At 35.1% G+C, this 21,739-nt stretch overlaps 1 protein-coding gene across 7 annotated transcripts in view; it reads right to left on the bottom strand.

Moving 5' to 3' along the window:
* LOC125657063 (fibrinogen-like protein 1) overlaps positions 1-15,212 on the bottom strand; it is a 68,209-nt gene extending 52,997 nt beyond the window's left edge. Inside the window, exons 1-4 of one of the 7 annotated variants that reach the window (XM_056145484.1) lie at positions 14,348-15,212; positions 6,824-6,972; positions 4,910-5,006; positions 2,817-2,978 (exon numbers count right to left, since the gene is read on the bottom strand). In XM_056145484.1, the coding sequence (XP_056001459.1) occupies positions 2,817-2,978; positions 4,910-5,006; positions 6,824-6,972; positions 14,348-15,080 (1,141 nt within the window). In that variant the 5' untranslated portion in view covers positions 15,081-15,212. Of the gene's footprint in view, positions 1-2,816; positions 2,979-4,909; positions 5,007-6,823; positions 6,973-14,341 lie in introns of all 7 variants that reach the window. The other 6 variants (XM_048887696.2, XM_056145482.1, XM_056145481.1 and 3 more) reach the window with 6 other exon arrangements.
* Between the last annotated feature and the right edge of the window lie 6,527 nt (positions 15,213-21,739).

Genomic DNA, 21,739 nt, shown 5'->3' with positions numbered 1-21,739 from the left:
GATAACTGTTATAAACATTAACTATCTCCTACAACAGAGTATTGATAACTTTTATAAACATCAACTGTCTCCTACAACAGAGTATTGATAACTGTTATAAACATTAACTATCTCCTACAACAGAGTATTGATAACTGTTATAAACATCAACTGTCTCCTACAACAGAGTATCGATAACTATTATAAACATCAACTGTCTCCTACAACAGAGTATTGAATACTGTTATACACATCAACTGTCTCCTACAACAGAGTATTGATAACTGTTATAAACATTAACTATCTCCTACAACAGAGTATTGATAACTGTTATAAACATCAACTGTCTTCTACAACAGAGTATCGATAACTATTATAAACATCAACTGTCTCCTACAACAGAGTATTGAATACTGTTACACACATCAACTGTCTCCTACAACAGAGTATTGATAACTGTTATAAACATCAACTGCCTCCTGCAACAGAGGATTAAAACTGTTATAAACATCAACTGTCTCCTACTACAGAGTATTGATAACTATTAAAATATCTACTGTTTCATACAAAAAAGTATATTATTATAGATATCAACCCTCTCCTACAACACAGATAATCCACGAGATGTAAGAAAAATGAAACCAGGGTCTTAAAAACACCCACCAAGTTTCCATTTAAGATGTACAATATCATGGTACAAAACAAGATAACTCTCCAGTTTCTTGCCAGTCAATACCAATGCTGGTTGAGGTAAAACGTGTGACTTTTACAGTCTCGTGAAGTAATGGGGAATTTGATACTAAATAAAGAATTTCCATTTTCCAACAGAAAAAGAGAATCATAAGAAATATAATAATTCGTTTCAAGAAAACTAAAATGGTTTGATACAAAGGAAATCCTATATAGATTCAGGAATTATATGGTTAAGTGAAGCAAATGAAGTCCTTTACAGGACAAAATACTTTACCATGTTTTCTGTTTCTCATTCATTTCAGTTTTATTAAACCGAATGAATTCTAATAGTGATATGATATAATGTGCTTACACTGTATTTTTGCTTTTCTCATTTACTCTAAGCATTTTTAATTCGCAATTGAAATATTTATGGTATGTTACTGCCGAAAAAAGCGCCGAATTTTAGTTGAATTTCAATATTGGAGAATCCATTACGAATCATAGCCTACATTTTTACGTTGATTGAAACTTGACGGAAATTATAAAATCGTATACGCGCGGCGGAAATAATACAGGTTTCCTCAAGGATTTTAGCGCTTCAGTGATTGGAAGTGACAAATATCTACTAACATTTGACAATTTTGAAAGTTGATTAATTGTATATTGTTTAACGTGCCTCTCGAGAATTTTTCACATGTATAAATACGTCACCATTGCCGGTAAAGGGCTGCAAAATTTAGGCCTATGCTTGACACTTGCGGCCTTTGAGCACGGAGGGACCTTGAACGTCGGTTTGTCCGGTCTTATATGAAGGACCGCCCCATATAGTCGCCTCATACAACAATCAAAGGGTACTGAGAACCAATTCTAACCAGGATTCCCACAGGATACTTTGCAATATTTTATTATCATAAAATAGTATTATTAGCACTTGTTAATTTCATAAAACAAATCCCGTTCACTCAATTAATAAATTTCACATCAACGAACAAAACATTGGATATCCACTGTGTAACAGAATTATACATCGGAATACATCGCTTATATGTATGTCAGTACACCTGTGTACAGCATCATTTTTCACAGTGAAGGTACCTTCACAACTGTTAGGAAATTATTATATTATGCTATTGAATTATAGGAAGAGTTAGCAAACATTCTTCTTCAATATTATGGATTCATTTCTTCGCTTCAAAATTATATTCTTACATTTCCGCTACTGTTCACGACTACTATAATAAGAAAGGGGGATCAGGTGATATGTCTTACTTTACACGTGTAAATAATTAACTTTGTATGTACAAATGACTGAAAATGTACGTTGTGAAAAAATGGACATCCGCTGGATACCGCTACTGAACACTGTAAAATTCGTGACACCTGGGTTCAGGTATCAGGGTGGGGTTTAATTAATCATATCTTGAGAATGCAATGATTTGTATACATTTAAAAAGAATTTCCTTACCTTTGGAAACTAAGCAAACAAACTTTAAAAAATCATCTTCGTTAGAAAAATGAATGCATCGGTGAGTTACATTCCAATAATGATCTTTAGAATTCAAATAGGCAGTAGCGTTTACCTGTGATGTGATAAAACTTAGTTTCGTATTAATGAATTGTAAATAATGAAAAATGAAGATAACGATCAGTGATCAATTAAATGATCAATTGTGAATGGTCGTTATACATGTACAACATCTCTGTCATGTAGGGGTAAGTATAAAAATGAAATCGCAAAAAAAAAAAATCACACAAGTGATACAGTGATTCCCAAAGACCAAAACAATGTGCATATTCAGGTGACCGCCAAGGTCCATGGACTTCTTGTATTTGATACATCTTAACTTCTGTGTGATATTTTCTGTGCAATTCGAATGCGTTTTGTTTTGTTGCGAGTTTGGATGATATGTAAAACACTCGTACCCAGCGTTCTTGAATACCCCGACACTTTAAGCCGGTATTTACTACATACCCGCCGTTCCTGAATATACCGACATTGTAAGCCGGTATTTACTACATACCCGCCGTTCCTAAATATCCCGAGAGTGTAGGGCGGTATTTACTGCATACCCACTGAATATCCCGAGACTGTAAACCGATATTTACTACATACCCGCCGTTCCTGAATATCTTGACACTGTAAGCCGGTATTTACTACATACCTGCCGTTCCTGAATATCCCGATACTGTAAGCTGGTATTTACTGCTCCCATCTCCAACTTTGAATGTTGAATACAGGGCGTACGCTTTCTCACCAGAAAAACTCATCAGCTCCACTCGTAATTCCTGATTTGTCATTGTTAAAAAGTGAATCGCATCGTTTCCTGCATAGTAAGAAATACAAAAAGAATATTTATGCATGGAAGGAAATGAAGGGGTGGACATTTAGTGGCGGATCTAGATGGGTCACGGGCGTTGAACTCGCTTTTTGGTTAAATATTCTTAACACATATTCTGTAGGTGTATTTTACTACCTGGGGATCTTACAACTCAACAGTTTTGGGCGGTAAGAATAAAAGCGTTGGTTGTACCCCACGTCTTCAGACGTTATGTGGATCCACTACTAGCGCTTACTATATATGTGCCGTATAACAGTTTGCTAATGAGGCATGCAAAAGAAACTTTTACCGAAATTTTTTTAGAATTTGGGCGCATATTTGATTCCCAATTTACAAAGAGTACCCACTGAAATGTACATGATCGGGTATTGAACATTCGTTAATAATTGTGATGTGCAAACAGGCGTTATTGAAAAAGAAATATTCAACATTGAGTTCTAAGTCAGAGGTTACGAAAGAACTCAGTTACTTTTCACAAAATCACCATAGGCAAAATATAAAAGAAGTGTATCAGAATTCGCCAATTTTAAGAATATGTCAGAAAGAAACATGAGTTAAAGAGGATTCAAAATTGTTCATTTGAAGGGCCATGTCCTCTATAAAGGCGAGACAATGAGGAATTTGTAAAATATGGCGACATCTTTCATACCTTCTTAAGAAGCACTGGGACAGAAAAAAACCCATATCGTATGTGAAAGCTTTTCTTTAGAGTGTAGATTCAATTTTATAAAACAATATCCCCCAGGAGAAGAATGGGACTACAGTAATTAAGGGTTCTAACTTCTATATATGGACATAGAGGGAACAATCTTTGAAAATGTATTTCACAAGAACAGTACCTTGAGTGATCAAACCAATATGCAAGTATTCTCAGGTAATGTAGATTAGAATTTGCTCAAATTATGGGGAGGGGTAAGGTGGGGAGACAATAAGGAATCAAAGTTTTCAATTGCTCTGTATAAGGAAAACATTAGACGTACATTTTCAACGGTAACAGGGTCATGCTTAGTAATATTATATCCTCGTGAAGTACAGAGTAAACTTGGTTTGAATTGTTGTTTTAGGAAGATAGCTCGGGTCACAATAGGAAATAAAGGATTTACATGGATACATATACTCTTTGAAAAGTGAATATAACGAACAATGATCAATCCCTTAAATCCTATAAAGATTTATGGTAAACACGGATCCCTGGGTACACCGGAAACTTGATTAGCAAGGGCGGATCCAGGAATTGCTGTTACGGGTGGGGGACACTTTACGAAGATTTTACAGATTTTATGGGGCTTGAAATATTTCTCCTATTTAGTCATTTGTAGTATTTTCTATTATTTTAATATGGTGAAATTAATAAAATGACCTAAATTTTAAGTTTTTCTTTGAAAAATGAAGTAAAAATGAAGTTCTCCCAATAAAGTAATTTAAGAAATCAAAAGATTTTGTCAATTATTTCTCCGGGAGTGGAAGAAATTATTGCTTCTTTTATCGTTTAGTATATTTTCCCAAAACAAGATACCGCGATTTACCTTAAATTTGACAATTTAGGGGGGGGGGGGGGTCGCCGCCTGCGCCCCCTCTAAATCCGCCACTGATTAGGTGCCAAAGAAGATTAAGGACCCCTGTTTCCTCTTCTTATGCGCGGTGAACATATATTTTGATTAGTTCAACCGTAGTCAAAATTAGTATGTAAAGAACGGCTTAACAATTGGTATTAAACATTATAGAGTCCAACTTAAATTTACAAGACCTGGGGGAGATGCATATTTTTTTACTCACTTTTTTGTATGTCACAGCAATACTTAGATTTACATTTTGATCATGATAACATTGTTGAATACCTTGGCCCAATAATATATCAATGTCAATCTGTTTTTCTGTATCAGTATTTCTACATGTAACCTGAATAGAAATCCTACCAAGCCAGTAGTTTTTGGATGGGTCTCCAAATCCTTTCTTGTAATCTGCCCAAGTCTTATAAAAGTCGGTGGAACCATCCTGTCGTTTTTGGATGATCTACAAAAAAATGTCAAATCTCATTTCTGTGAGGTAATCTAATGTATACAAGATTAATTTCGGGGTATGTCTGTACCAATTTAAGGAGTAAAATAGCAGTTTATTTTTTATTTTCATAGTATTCTTGAAAATAGTTAATCACTTAGTACAAATACTAACTAGACTGAGAGGGCAATGATCACGTGATTAAAATGTACGTCATGATGATGACTGTCTTCTCTTTACTAGCTACGACAGCAAAGCTCATCAAACTTATCACAGTACATAAAGAATTGTTACGGGTCTCTGACACTTCACACAACCTGAACATATCCTGTTTATCTGTGCGTCCAGCAAAATATGAAAATAATGAATTCAACTTAATTTGAATCGTGTACTAGATATTGAGACATGTGACTAAATAAGATTCTAGATGTACTATATCAAAACGATATTTGGGAGAAATCAATTGCGGTGACGTATTGAATGTTTTGTTTTGAATTGTATAATTTCAAAAAGTAGAATTCTCTAAAACCTTGTTTAATTTGTGTACAAATAGACTGTAAATTTTGTGGTGATACGCACTCAATAGCATAGCATTAGCTATTACATCACGAGACACTGGACTTAATGACAAATTTACGACAACGCTTCAAACAGGCTTATTCTCGTGTGTGAATTCAGCCAAGTGGTAAATCAACATCGGACATTGTTTTATTAAATTTGATTAGGCCTTCTGTGTTGTTAGTATTCATCCATTGGTTTATTTTACTGTAAATACTTTTGTATAACTTGTTAGATATTTGAATTGTGTGTAATTGATCTTGACTTAGAGGGTAGTCACGACCGATAAGAATTTTGTGTTTAACTTTACTAGTTGACGGAATTATAACACATTGTATTTTAATATAAGTCGTAACTGTCTGTAATAAAATAGTGCGTGTTAATACAAACGAATTTCCCATCTAAGTCCACTTCCCCAAACAGTTCCTTTTCGGAAGATTCAAGCTTTCTAATTTCTAAAGATCACCAACCAATGAAATAAGTTGACCACTCTACTATAGTGTCAGCTACCGCCATGTATCTGTGACCTCTCCGACTGTTCGCGTTCATTTTATTGAAGAAAGGCGAGGATAACAAACAATGATCAATCTCTTAACTCCTATCGATGTAACTAAAAGTGGATATGCACAAAACTGTCAATTTCATGTTATTTAACTATGTTTAGAATTATTCAATCTTTATTTTCTAATGTAAATTACTCAATATATCGAATTCCAAACAATGATATTGAGCAAAATATTTCTTATGTTCAAATCAGATACTTGATATATGTAAAACTCATACGGTACCAATTTTGATGCACCAGATGCGCATTTCGACAAATAATGTCTCTTCAGTGATGCTCAACCGAAATGTTTGAAATCCGAAATAACTATGAAGTTTTAGAGCTAAATATAGCCAAAAACAGCGTGCCAAAAATGTGGAGCCAAATTCGTCCATATATCTAACAAAGACATGCGTATATACATGTAGGACCACATCGATACATGTATCCGTTCTTTTCACCTAAATTATTAAGGTTTGTGTTTCTGATTTCTATGAAGTCATCGTCCACCCCCACCCACCCCCGTCCTCTGTAGTCATGTCACAGTACACTTTCTTTTTGTCAGCAGAGACATATATTGAATACACACTAAGGTTGGATTACTTTTTAAAATCCCAATACAGCTTTATCTAAAAAAAAAAAAAAAAAAGACTACATAGGACCATCTAGCGTTATCTTTACTTTTCATAAAATTTCTTACGCTTTGTGTTTCTGATTTTTATATACTCACCGTCCAACCCCCTCCATCTGTAGTCATGTCACAGTACACTTCCTTTACCTGATCATTGACTTTTATCGAATATACCCCATCTTTTCGTTTCACGCCTGGGTCACTTTGTAAAATCCTCATACAGCTTCCATGAATTAATTTCAAACGCACTACAAAAAAGACACAATAAGTGGTTGATATATATTAGTGATATGAGATTAATGCTTGTTAATGCATCTATTAAGGCACGTATGAGGTAAGTACTGATTAATGCACCGACTGATATACGTAATCTTATCCTGTAAAGAGTAAGTTCTGTGGTCGTTTTTTGTGATCTAATTTGCAAATACAAGCTATCATCGGGTCGTCGAATGCTGCCTGGCGTGTTTGGTACAAATTGTTAGGTCGTTCTTTGCAGTCTAATTTTTACTACGGATTACCTCCTTTACTTGATGGTTTCAAGGCCTGTGTGACTTGTCAACAGGGGATGTTTACTCCTCCTATGATTCTACCCATCTGATGTACGTATTTTCATGCAATTGTCGACTCATTAGAAATACTTTGTACAACATATCAACATGTAAAGGTCTCTCAAGATTTGTCGAGCACCTGAAGAGGTACATAACGTAGGTCTTGATAGATAACGTAGTCACATGCCATCGTTTTTTAAAACGAAAGATGCACTTTAAGAAGACGTTGATTTCACAATCGTCTGAAATTAAAAGAGTACCTCTACCCAAACTAACCTAAGTTCCAAAAGAACGCAGGTAAGAAATCATAAACATGGGTCCAATTATCGGTTCAAACATTCCCACAACCATTTACTATTTAGTCTACCATTGGTTACGCCTACTAACAAGTGGATTTGGGACAAGCATGTTCACCTGAGTCACATTGGCCATGGTGTTCTTCAGCAGATTTCTAGAATTTTTTCACCCTCTTAATTCCCCCGACAAAATAATCATATATCCCCACCTTACCTCCACTGGGTCATGATTTAAAGGATTTTATCAAGATTGTTCATGTAATAAAATCAGAGTGAGTAGCCTTAATAAAGCACGTTTCTGCTGTTATATTGTTTCATTATTTCCAATAATTAATACAAACATGCATTTTATCTGGATATATTCAAACCTTCCGCTACACAAATCGTAACTTATGAGTTATCTAGTCACGTGATGTGTCATGATGTCATACGTGTCAATATGCTGCAGCAGCTATGTATGTGTGTGGGAATAAATTCTATTGAAAGTCATAAATTATACAGAATGAATAGCTAATGGATAGTTAATGTTCCGACATTGATGATATCCCGTTAGTATTTAAGATTCAACCATACATGTTTGAACTTGCCACTGCGCCAAATCGAAGAAAAATTCTGTCAGCAAGTATAAATATTACAGCGATATTGACGGACTCGGACGGAGATCCCGGCCACAGAAAGTGTAGACCGTTTTGGTAAATATCTATCTTTTCATAGAATGACACATTTCGAGCGCAAACATTTCATGTTACCTTGTAGATCATTTTTTCGAAAGCATTAGAGGTTTGTACATGTAGAGTGTAACATGCATTAGCCAATCTAAGAGAAGATATGATTTTGATTAGATTCATTCATTAACCTACAACATGTCGAAGGAAATAGTCGATTTTTCCAATATCGATTTGATTTACGATTTTTTTTCAAACGGGGGTGGGGGTGGGGTGGGCTACCGGATTTTAGAATTCCTGACACCAATCTGAAAATATATCGACTTCTGGAATCGTTTAGTGTATAAGAGAGAGAGAGAGAGAGAGAGAGAGAGAGAGAGAGAGAGGTGAGACTTGTCATTTGATACATGGGGCCAAATAGTCATAAATTCTACCTTATAATCGTCCATTCACTACTTTAAAAAGAATAATGGGGGGCAGCCACCCATTATATAGTTGCATGATTTACTACGTTGGCACGCAGCATCATTTTAAATAAGGCCGCCGTATTTTAAAAATTTCAAAATTCTTGACAATTTTTACCTAGGATTTTATTCCGGCTTCTTTTATTCATGGAGGGAGTGGGTGGTCATATCATTTATGGTGTAAAAGTTCATAACTTCAAGCATGTGCGTGGGTAGGGGGAGCAGTAAACCAATACATGTATATCTTTGCATATGAAATCAAAGGTGCATATATATAAAAAGTGTATGCTACACAGAAATCTCTGTGATTACCAGACCCGCGGCGACTTTGATTGCCTCAATACAATACCTGATAGGCTATAAGCGTTCTCGAAGTCAGTCTCTGATTATGTAAAATCTGAAGAACAAGGAGCCTATTGATTTGTAAACAGAACTGTCGATACTTTGAATTAAATGGGTTAGAATGCAATATGTAGGTTCGTCATTGAAGATGGTTTTCCGGTGGTTTGAAGTAGTTCTAAGTTTACTAAGTTTACAAAATTTCTCCGACTTGCCTCGTTGGTAAAAGTAAAGAAACTTTTTTGTGTTGATTATTACAGCTATATAATGTACAACACAATATAATGGGACTTGTAACTGTTGAATCTCTCCAATTTGTATAAATAGCCTGCTGTATGTGCTGTTCACAACTTGTTTAGATGTTTTCGTGCTTTCTCGCTTCACGACCATTGACACGTATGACGTTACATACACTATACTAATGGCGAGAAAATTTCCAATAAGAATATGCATATCTGGTTTTTGCAATTTCGTTACCACATAATCACTAAAGCACGCTTTATATCGAAAAAAAACAAAAAAACAACCAATCTGCAGTATTAAAAACATCACATTTTCATATATATTTACAAGCAATAAAAATAGTGGTAACAAACCTTTACATTGTAACATAATATAAATCAAAACAGTATAGGGATATATCTGCAACAGAATTACTAACACGACCTTTCTCTTGTGTTCTGGAGAAGAAGAATTTAAAAACAAATTAAACACTGGGTTCAAGAGTGAGGCAAGCATACGAAATCAAAATCAAATAGTATCCAGAGATGAACATTGATAAAAAGATCCTTAAGGATATTCTGTAGTAACCGAACTTATCAGATATTGTTTTGTTTATTTGATGGATGTCATTCTAAATATGTGTATGATGCACTCGCTGTACTGTAAATGTATGCTAATTAGTCCCTCAACTTCATTAACTTTATTAAAACTATAGTAATGATATATATGCACCATGCATAGTGGAGATAACGGACAGTGATCAAAGTACTGAAAAAACTGATGGGAGTTGATTTTACGTAAATTTGCAGCAGATGTGTCTGGAATTGAGAATTGCATTTATAAAATAGAGGAATACCTCACAGGCCGTAACCTTATGTGTTTACTTATGTTGTGTCTACCATTTACTATCATGACAATTCAAAACGCAATTACGTATGTCTACATACATGTAGATTTAGTCATTGGTATGTCAACACCTTGTCTGAATCATATGCTACTATTTCAACATATCGTACTTTAAAAATTGCTTATTTTGTCAAAATATATCACTGTATTAATAAATCTTGCACACGAACATTTTTGAAAAACTATATATTAATAATTGTTGGGTTTGTGCTCCTTTGTTTCTACAACTCTGTACAAAATGGGAGTGACATTAAACTACATAACCCATTACCTAAAGTGCATGTACTTAAACCCCAGACATTCACTCATACTTTGTCTTTGAATTTTCCGATGATCTTACTTAAAATTTGAAATTCATTTCTTACAGCTCTATGTAAATCATCTATGATACAGTAGTTTAACGTCCCGCCTGAGAAATTTTCACTCATATGGAGACGTCACCATTGTTGGTGAAGGGTTGCAAGATTTTGGCCAATGCTCGGCGTTGATGACCTTTGAGCAGGGAGGGCTCTTTATCGTGTCACGCTTGTTGTGACACGAGCCCTCGGTGTTACGGTCTCATCTGAAGGACCACCCCATTTAGTCACCTCTTACGACAAGCAAGAGGTACTGAGGACCTATCCCTACCTGATACCCACGGGATCAAATCATCTATAAAACTCCCATGTACGTAACTCTAAAGTCTCATCAATTGACTGTGGAATTTTTACAATTCATTCATTCTACAAAATATAGTTTTATGGTCTAGAAGTTTGCATATGTGCACAGGTGAAGATAGGGAACAGTGATCAATTTTATAACACGTATAAGGAATATAAAATCAAGAGTTAAGCAAACATGGAACCTTGCACATAGGATTTGGGTCAGGTGCCTGGGAGGAGTAAGCATCCCCTGTCGCCGTGTGCCCTCTATTTAGATCACATCAACGCAAAGATGCTTGTATACAAGACTTCCCTATTGGAAAGGTGAAGATAACAAGCAGTGATCAATCTCATAATTCCTACAAGGAATGTAGATTTAAGAGTTATGCAAACAGGACAAAGAGGTGGTATCATTTGCTATCATCTCCGTTCGACCGCGTACAAATGCCATTAGCTCTATATCTCAATCATGTAAACGCACGGGTGCTTTTGGATATGATTCCCCTCCACATTTTGTCAATGTTCAATTCCTTGGGTATGTCGTGTGTATTTTAATATGAAAAGATGAAGATAACGAAAAGTGATCAATCTCATAGTTCTTATAAGGAAAATGAAAAAAAGGAGTTGGGCAGACACGGACCCCTACATATACCAGAGGTGGAATCATGTGCCTAGAAGGAGTAAGCATCCTCTGCGCTAAATATTAACTTTTATTAACTTCTGGGTGTTTTTATTTAAATCGAATATACAAAACGTGCAGTCGTGTTGAACATTATTTCCACAAAGAAGAAATAAGTCTACACTTATATCGACTAGGTCTACACTTACATAAAGTTATTTCAGTTATATTAGTATATATTATTTTATTATATAGCTAATAAATAGTCTATTATAAAATCTGCGTAAAATCTAGAGAATGTTAGCGTTCAATATCCTGAGAATTTATTGAACGCTAACTTTGTATTGAGTAAATTGTATGCGCCCGAAACATTCCGAGTATGAGCGTTCAATATTGACGTTACCGTAACGACGCCAACAAGCCAAAATGACAGACGACGGTCCTCTGAATCTGACAGAGCCGGTATTTGATATTTACTTAAGCGAAATGTTTTACTGTACATAAATTATGATGTCCCCAATTACAAAATTAGTTTGCGTCATGCATTAATGACGGATTAAATATTGAACAATTAAGAAATGCATGCTGTTATTGCACAGTAGGCCAGTAGTTGACTGCTTTGGGAAAAAACATTTATAAAATTCTGTTTTATTACTAATACCAAATATTTAATTGTACTCATAGTCATACTTTAGGATGTATCCACGAGGTCGGGTGAGTATTGTTCATTTTATTATTGGACTCTTACCTTTCTGAAATGTTTTTCGCGCAATATCAATTTTGACGTTTATAATACTTACTGTGACATCATAGTACTTTCGTGTATGTAGTCGTACGTTACGTTGCAATGAGAGATAAACACGACTGACGAAGACCGGCAACACGGTCGAAATATTTCTACAAAGTGTTAAGAGTTTTTTCTATATTTTACTTCCAAAACAGAGAATTTTTTATTACCATTAATATATATTATATTAAAATATTTCCTCACCGTCACAAAAACTAGACGATTTGAAACTTTTAAAATTCATTCTCAAATATTATTTTCGGAAAATTGAGAATAGGTCTAACTTACTGAATATGACGATCGCCCTTTAGTTACATTATTAGTTTTAAAATTTCAAAGAATTGCACAAACATTTTATATTGTTGTTTTATATTGTTGCAGAGTGTTATTTTTGTTTGATTAAACATGTGCCGTTAATGTCATACTGATTTGATAAGTATTCCTAATTTCCAAAGTGAAATATCTATCTGTTTGAAAATATTAATGATAAATGTATCAACGCTTTTGCCGACTTTGAAAATCTTGTAGAATTTATCTCAAATGCAAATATGAATGTTTATCCTCCACGGTTTTGTTTTCATGTTCGCCTCAAAATTGATAAATTCTTTAAACATTCTACATGTAGTACAGTGCAATTAATATTGTATAAGAGATTTATAAATGTATCATGATCAAAATGCATTATATGGTTACACGAATATCGTGGGTCCTGTAGCTGTGATATAGTAAATGACACAAAATCTATTTTTATTATGTTTAGGGTGAAGATCACGAACAGTGAGGAGTCTTTTGCCACTATTGACGCAGGGTACATGTACCTATACCGTCCTCAAGGTACCTATACCGTCCGGTGTTTAATACATCTATATTGACCTCTTTCAGGGTGTTTGTTAATTACATTAATCAATATATGTCAATAAACCTGTACATTCTGAATATCACTATCTTATCAATTACTAAATTTTCATTTTTCATTTCTTTTTTCACAGACATTGTATATAAAATGCAATTTGCATCAATTGGTATATACCTGTACAAGTATCCGGTATAATATTTCTTAAGACTCCGTTTACCAGATCAAGATATAGGGATTACTCTTCCTGAGCACCAGGTCCCACCTCTGGTTTGTCCAGGGGTCCGTGTTTGCCCACCTCTCTATTTTGTATTACTTATAAGATTTATGAGATTGATCACTGCTCGTTATCTTCACCTTTCACTTTGCAAGCGTATTTACATATTTACTTTTCCTGGGAAGCTTTCAATATACACTGGTAATTTCAGCACTACAAAATTCGTTTACTGCTTAGATATACTTTAGATAGAATATGATACAAGTACAATGTAAGGAAATACTCTGGAGTTACCAAATAAATCGGTCATCTTCGTTCACCATTCGCTTACCATTCAAGAGGGCAAGAAGAACATTTCACGTACTGTAATAAATTATCTATTGAAAACGATCCAATTCCCTAATGAGTATGACTTCTAGAAAACGCAGGTTATTTCTATGAATATGAAGCATTTTATAATGCTGTGAAAACTGTTGTGACATTAACTTGTTGTCAGTAGCCTGGCCTGATTGAAAAATCAATCATACGCAGAGTAGAATCGCAGTATTTGTGAACCATAGACATAATAAGCAAGTGATAATAGAATAATGTTACACAAAAGTTGACGATGGATAAGTTGAAGTCATCCTCTTTGCTGTAAAGCTACGTTGCTAGTTTCACACCTACATGTACGTTCCATAAAATATTCAGATATGAAGAAGGTATGGAAGACTCTTATTTCCTATTTGATGCGATATATCGATTCAACATATGAATCAACATAAGTATAATGATTGTTAACAGATAAATCGTTCTCGAAATATGTAAATGTCGAGCTGGAAGGTCACAACAATATTTTTTCTTCCTCTATACCTGTAGGAACCTTCAAATGAATAAATTCTTTATCAAAAGAGTACAAATTAGTGTCCTTAAAAAATCCAATATAATCCGATACATTTCGACTGCAAAAACATATTAATTGATTGATTTTATATTGTTTAAGGTCTCCCTCGAGTATCTTTCACTAATTTGGAGCCGTACTTTTCATGCATATAATTATTGTCAGAATAAAACGACATACACTTACCTGATGAAAGTTGTGTAGAAATATTTTGCAGTTGTAAGTCATGATTCTGCAGAGAACCATTGATCATCTGGAACTGTAGCGTAAACTCATCGTTGTGTTTGTGTATTGTTTTGGTCATGTTATTAATGTTTTGAACATTTTGCTTGTTGTCAAGAGACATCATTTTCAAGTTGTTTAACTCGTGTCTGAGTTTGAAGTTCTCTTCGTCAACTCTTTGGTTTGTTTCGTTAAGAATCTTTATTTCCTGTCTGAGTTTCGAATTCTCATCCTCCATTTTTTCTGCCAGACTCTGAATTTGTTGCATTATGAGGTTTTTATCAGAATTAATTGCCTCCTTAACGGTGTTGAACTCCTGTTTTGTGAGGTTTTTATCATGGTTGATTGCCTCCTTAACGGTGTTTAACTCCTGTTTCAGCTGAGCGTTTTCTTCCTTCATCACTTGGTCTTTTGCTCCAATAGACTGTAATTCTGTCGTTATGTCGCTTAGCTTTTTCTTCAAAGTCAAACTGTTATTTCTATTGTCTAAGGCATCCATCACCAAACCCTGGATTTTCTGGGTCATGGAGAATCTTAATAGACTTTCTTGGTTCAGCAGGTCTCGAAATGAATTCGAGATTTTTGAAGAAGTTAAGGAGGATAATTCCGATTTATTGTCGGAGTTCATCTCCAGATGCGACAATACACCAACTACTCCAATCAAACAAAGCAAACCGGCAAACAAGACACGCTGCATGATTGTAAATCAAGGCTGTGGCTCTCAACAATTTGTTTGGTCGAACTGTTAAAGACGACCGATTATATAAGAATGGAAAAGCAGAGCAATTTATGTTAACCAAGCAGTCAAGTCAAAATGCTTACGTCAATTCTGATAAGATAAACCAAGCCTCCCCATTCCTTATAACTATCTGATATTCTTTGGTATATTGGGATGATAAAAACATTTTTTTATATGTGTTATATAATACAGGATTTCTGAATCCTTGATATGAACACAAGTACGCGCCCTTTGTCACACACCCTGTATCAGCACCCTTAATTTTACTCTTTATCTCACCTTTTATTGTACGTTTCTGTAACACCTGTAGTTTTCATTCGGAGCCCTTGGACTTTTTCCGCTTGAGAAGCAGACGGTATGATTTTGTAAACAAATGAAGAGAGACTACTGGAATGGTTAGCGAGGAGAATTGAAGAACTCGAGGAATTGATCGAGTTGGTCAAGATGTAACAATAATTTTTAGCAAATAGTAATATCAAACTATAACGAATTGAAGCAATTTATCTAAACTGCTATCTTATGTTACATATATCGGTACATGTATTCATTGAATATCTTAAATCATTCAAAAACTGTAATCGTTGTATTTAACTTTTATCCGTTAATCAGCCCTTAAAATTCACCATCTTCAAATATATAATAAAAATAACAATAAATGGGCAATGCTGTATCACACTCCCTATCAGCCCTTGACCATTATCAGCCCTTGTCTCTACAGTCCTCGGGCTGATATTGGAGTCTCGGGTTGATAAGAAGTTTGATACAGATTTTGCCATGTATTATTCTCTATGTATTTTGTATTAAAAATACGTGAATTCAATCAATCTGTTTGCAAAACTAATATCTTACATTTCCATTTTGATATTGGTCACATATTTATAGGTATAATATTTTAGATCAGGAAATAACGTACCTTGTACGTCATTTAACGTATATTGAATGAGACATGTTACAATAATGATATACCCACTGTGCTATCAAGTTATAGGATAAAGGTACACATCTATAAAACATATACCCACTGTGATGTCAAGATATTGGATAAAGGTACACATCTAGAACATATACACACTGTGATATGAAGATATAGTATAAATGTACACATATAGAACATATACACACTGTGATATCAAGATATAGTATAAAGGTACACATATAGAACATATACACACTGTGATATCAAGATATAGTATAAAGGTACACATATAGAACATATACACACTGTGATATCAATATATAGGATAAAGGTACACATCTAGAACATATACACACTGTGATATCAAGATATAGTATAAATGTACACATATACATACTGTGATATCGAGATTCAGGATAAAGGTACACATCTAGAACACATAACCACTGTGATATCAAGATATATTATAAAGGTACACATATAGAACATATGCACACTCTGATATCAAGATATAGTATAAAGGTACACATATAGAACATATACACACTGTGATATCAAGATATAGTATAAAGGTACATATATACACACGGAGCATATGGAATGTTACTACAACACACTTCAACTTCACTATGTTGGTGCATTTGGGAGGTGTTGGAGGGTGAGGCTGGATCGCATTGAGATGGATAGTATTATGGCAGATAATACAGTCACCAATCGGTTAACGATATATAGTTAACCAATCCTACGAATATCAAACAAACAAAACATATACATATTGTGATATCGAGATTCAGGATAAAGGTACATATTTAGAACATATACCCACTGTGATATCAAGATATAGAATACAGGTACTCATATAGAACATATAACCACTGTGATATCAAGATATGGGATAAAGGTACACATATAAAATATATACACACTGTGATATCAAGATATAGAATAAAGGTACAAATATAGAACATATACCCATTGCAGCAATATGTTGGCAGTACTAAGAAGTTTAGCTAGATACATACACTCTCGAGAATTTGATTCATACGCCTGTATATTTACAATGTAGTATATTTTGCAACTTTTTATCTTTATTTTATTACAGCAAAATCTTCAGAAGTTGAGATGACGAGAGTATTACATTCGTTTCAAATAAAACTCTTTATGTCAGCGATTAGTGACAATGCAAACAAACCTTACTTTGTCATTTATTCTATACTTGATCAGTGTCTCATATTGTTTTTGGACATATATTTAATTAGCATATGAACAGAGCTCATTAACAAAATTGGTCTTGTTTTCACATTTCACATGGAGTTGCAGTTCATTTAGTTGGTCCCTTACCCCCTGTAACAGACAAAGGTAACAGATATATTCTTACTCCAGTAGAGTATTCAAGTCTCCATTCAGACGCCATAGCATCGCCAAGTATAGAGACAGAAAGAGTCAAAGAGGCGCTAATGGAAACCTTTTTCCAAGGTAGGTATACCAAGAGAAATGTTGACTGACATAGGAGCCCAGTTCACCTCGTCTTTCATGAAGGTGATTCGTCTTATTTCTCTAAATCAGTGCACAACCACACCTTACCTCCCATCCTGCAGTAGTTAGTTGAACTCATTTATGGCTCTTTAAATCAAATCCTTTACATATTTTGCATAGAAAAACCTAAAGATCAAGGTAAATACAGTGATCTCCGTTATAACGCCAACATTTGTATCTCGGCAATTTTGGCATTATAACGGGGTGGCATTATATCGGGGGAGGGGGGTGTGTGTACAGCTGTCAAATGAACCAAATTTTATCTACTACATCGTGTTTTGAATGCCTGGATAATCCCGGCGTCCAGTGGTCGTAAATGACTAGTAGTGGTAGGGGTATTTAATGATTTCCAGTTTTTGTTCTATGTCCAACACGCTTAGACTTCAGTGTATCTGCAATACGCAGTTGATTATAAGTTACATAACTTATTATCTGCTCCAAACTTTGATACCTTGAGGACTAATAGCGGATAATTGTCTAAGCCTGCTCACTGAAAGTGTCCTGCCGTTGATTGGTGATAATTAGCGGGGGTGATTATAATGGTAATTGACCAAATCGTACCTGTAAATAGGTTGGTGGATGGCGGTATGTGGGGTATAGCAATATAACGGGGTTTTATATAGCGAGGAAAACGGGACTTTGAACTTTTTTGGCGATATGCGGGGTTGGCATTATAATGGGGGTGGGGGGGGGGGGTGGGGGGGTATACCGGGGGATCACTGTATATACATGCAGTTATTTTATGCTTATAGGGAGTTACCACAGGCAAGCTTGGGGTTTTCTTTCGTCGAATTAGTCTATGAAAGGTTAGTCTAATGACCTATGTCTATTTTAAAGAACTATGTACCAATGAAATAGAAGGTCCAAACGTGCGAACAACATATCAGTATGTGTTAGATCTAAAAGACAGATTACAGACAATTGCTCACCTGTGAAATATGCTTCCAGGTACAAGACACACTACGACAGGAAACTAGAAACATAGCTTTAAAGGTAGGTGGTAAAGCCTTTATTTCAATGCCTACAGACAACAAAAAGTTGTTTCTCCCATGAAAGGGACCATATGAGGTTTTGAAGAAAGTGAATCGTGTTGAAAATGGAAGGAAAGCTAAAGACTTTTCTCAGATATCTTCTCAAGGAATATGTTGAAAGGTAACAATCTGGGAGTATTTATATTGTAACTTATGATTGTGAATTGGTATAATGAATGTTATGACTGTGGCCTGTGTGACAGATACAAAACAGAGAAAATGGTTAGAGGGCTGTATTGACTTAGAACCCTACCAATATTGTTTCAATATTGTATCAGAGTATGTTGACGTTCTACAAGGCAAACTAGGAATTACTAATGTTTTAGAACATGACATTCAAATGGTAAGCGAAAAGACAATACATATAAAAAATTACTCTCTTCCCTTTACTTTGGAAGAAACAGTTAACAAAGAGATGGGTGCTATGTTAAAATTGAAAATCATCGAACCGTCTGAGGATCTTTTTATTCAACAATAGTTATTGTTCCAAAGGGAGATAATACCAATCGATTTTGTATTGACTTTCGCTTACTCAACAGACAAACATTTGTTTTCACTTGGAGCCGATACCAGGCGCAAACGAAATATATGCAAAATTTACATGGGATACATACGTCTAGAAACTGGACTTATCAAAGGGGTATCAGCAAATAAAACTGACAAACATCAAATCCTAAAACAGCTTTCAGAACAAGTAAAGGATTATTCAAATTTAGGCTTGTATACTTTGGTTTGGGTAAAGCGGCAGCTACTTTTTCCCAATTAATGCGAAGATGTTCGTTTGAAATGGAATATGCTGACAAATTTATTGACGACATAATAATTTTCACAAGGACATTTGAACAGCACTGTAAAATGCTTTAAGACCTTTTCCAGTGTCTCCTTAGCTCAGGTTTAACAACTACACCTGGTAAATTCTCATTTATTGATCCAATTTTGAATTGTTTAGGTCATGTATTCGGTAATGAACAATTGAGACCAATGAAAGATTGGACAAAGTCAACGTTATATAAGATGCATGAAGATCAGAAACAAAGAAGCAACTGAGATCGTTCCTTCAATTACGTGGGTTCTATTGTAAGTTTGTCCCAATGCAAGCAGTGCATTGTCTTTGACAAATTTGGCTAGGAAAGGGTATCCAACGAAACTGGTGTGGGAGATATGTAATGAACGTGCAGTTCAGGCTTTGAAGTTTTCATTAAATTAACTAGGTAGGAAATTGAGAGCGTGTAAAAGTGCATACGCAACAGCAGAGAGAGTTTATTAGGTGATACAAATGTAGTTTGGGTTGTTCAGAAATTTAAAATACAAGTATAGATTCGGTCAAGTGTTTGTTCTAGAGACTGATCATGGTACGCATGGCCATTGGACGTAAGATTGAATAATCGGAAAATTTTCATAATCGACAATCGATCAAAAAATGAAGAATTGCATCGATTAATTATCTATATAATCAGTATTAACAATAATAAATGTTAATAAATGTTTCTTATTTTGGGGTTATTTCGTTTTAGGTTTATGGATGTGTGCAATATACACACATCTATTAGTCTAATAATGAGGAATGATATAGGTGTTTTTCTTGCCAGATTAGGTAGAGTTAAGAAACCCTAAAAATCCCAGACGTCTGACGTGGTAGGGATATGTAGCACGCTAGCAACTAATCGGATGTTCCTATAACTCTTACCCTCGCCTTTATATTGTGACATGTGTACGGGAGAGTACAGCGGACTCCATATAGAAAAGTGGGAATTCAGCGACACATTTTACAACTTTATTTCGCGGGTTTACCTTCCAAGACGCGAGGATTCAATTAACGGATGATAATTCTACAAGTAAACCATGACCAAAACGATACTATTGCTGTGTAAAAATTCTAATACCGACAAATAAAGCATCACTTTCGCCTCCTCGCCATTCGATTTCATTGTGCATGACGTCAGCACACAAAATTCCAATTAGCGTCAAAGTAGCCAGGATTAACTTGACGAATATCCACCCGATCACTGAATCATATCTAGATTCGCGAAATAAAGGTGTAAACGGTAAGCATAGCTTAGACACTTACCAGCTGATGTCGCTAAATTCCCACTTTTCAATATAGAGTCTGTTCTGACTAACCTCCTGCACATTTCAAAATATAAAAGTGGGGCAAGGGTAAGACGAATCTCGGATTAGTTATCAACTTCATGATTATTGAGTTGATTTCAATATCCATGATGATGATATCGGAAGCCTTCTTCCTTTTCAAATGTATTAATTAATGCATGCGTAGTTGATTCGTCTATTGTGGGTTTGTGTTTGGGCGGCAATCGATTATAAAAAATGGAATCGTTAATCGGAATCGACAAGCCAAAAAGATCGACAACCGATTGTCGGCGACAATCGTTTTATCACTAATTGGAAGTAGTCACAATTCACGAATCCTAGACTAATATGCTAGATACGCAGCCCTATCGCTTTTGAATTCAAGCCATGAAGGATAATGTAGAAACCAATAACCTAAGTTGGTTATAAATTTAGAAATAACTTTCATCTTGTAAAGTTTCAGTTTGTTATTTCAGAGATTTTCATAAAATTTAACTACTGCGAACATTAAATATATATCTATCTATAAAAATATTCGTAACCAAGCACACAAGCAAATTGTATTCACCTGTGGTGGGCCTCCGTTTTTCACCGGGTGCATTTAGACCTTTTTAATGATTCAAATCACTGGACATTTAGAAGGAAGTTGAATGTAAGGAATAGTGATCAATCTCATAACTCCTATAAAGAATACAAAAGAGAGAGATGGCACCAAAGGTGGGATCAGGTACCCAGCAGGAGGAGGAGGAGTAAGTATTTCCTGTCAACCGGTAACACCAGCTGTGAGCCCTCTATTTTGATAAGGTAAACGGAGTATTCCGCTTTCAAAATTAGAGTGCCAAGAACAGCCTAACAATCGGTATGAAACACGCCATACAGCATTTGACTCACTGACAGGTTGTATTGGTAAACTAGATCGTTAAATTTGCGAAACTGTTGAAGCCCCTGTGACATCAACTTGTTTGTTAGTAGCCTGCCTCCATCCAAAGCTGATCATACGCAGAACAGGCTCTTGCGTATCGAATCAGTTGAGACATATAAACACC

This window comes from Ostrea edulis, chromosome 7 (assembly GCF_947568905.1).
Source record: "Ostrea edulis chromosome 7, xbOstEdul1.1, whole genome shotgun sequence".
Classification (NCBI taxonomy): domain Eukaryota; kingdom Metazoa; phylum Mollusca; class Bivalvia; order Ostreida; family Ostreidae; genus Ostrea; species Ostrea edulis.
The sequence above is the reverse complement of the archived record's forward strand: the minus strand, read 5'-3'. Positions and strand labels throughout refer to the sequence as shown.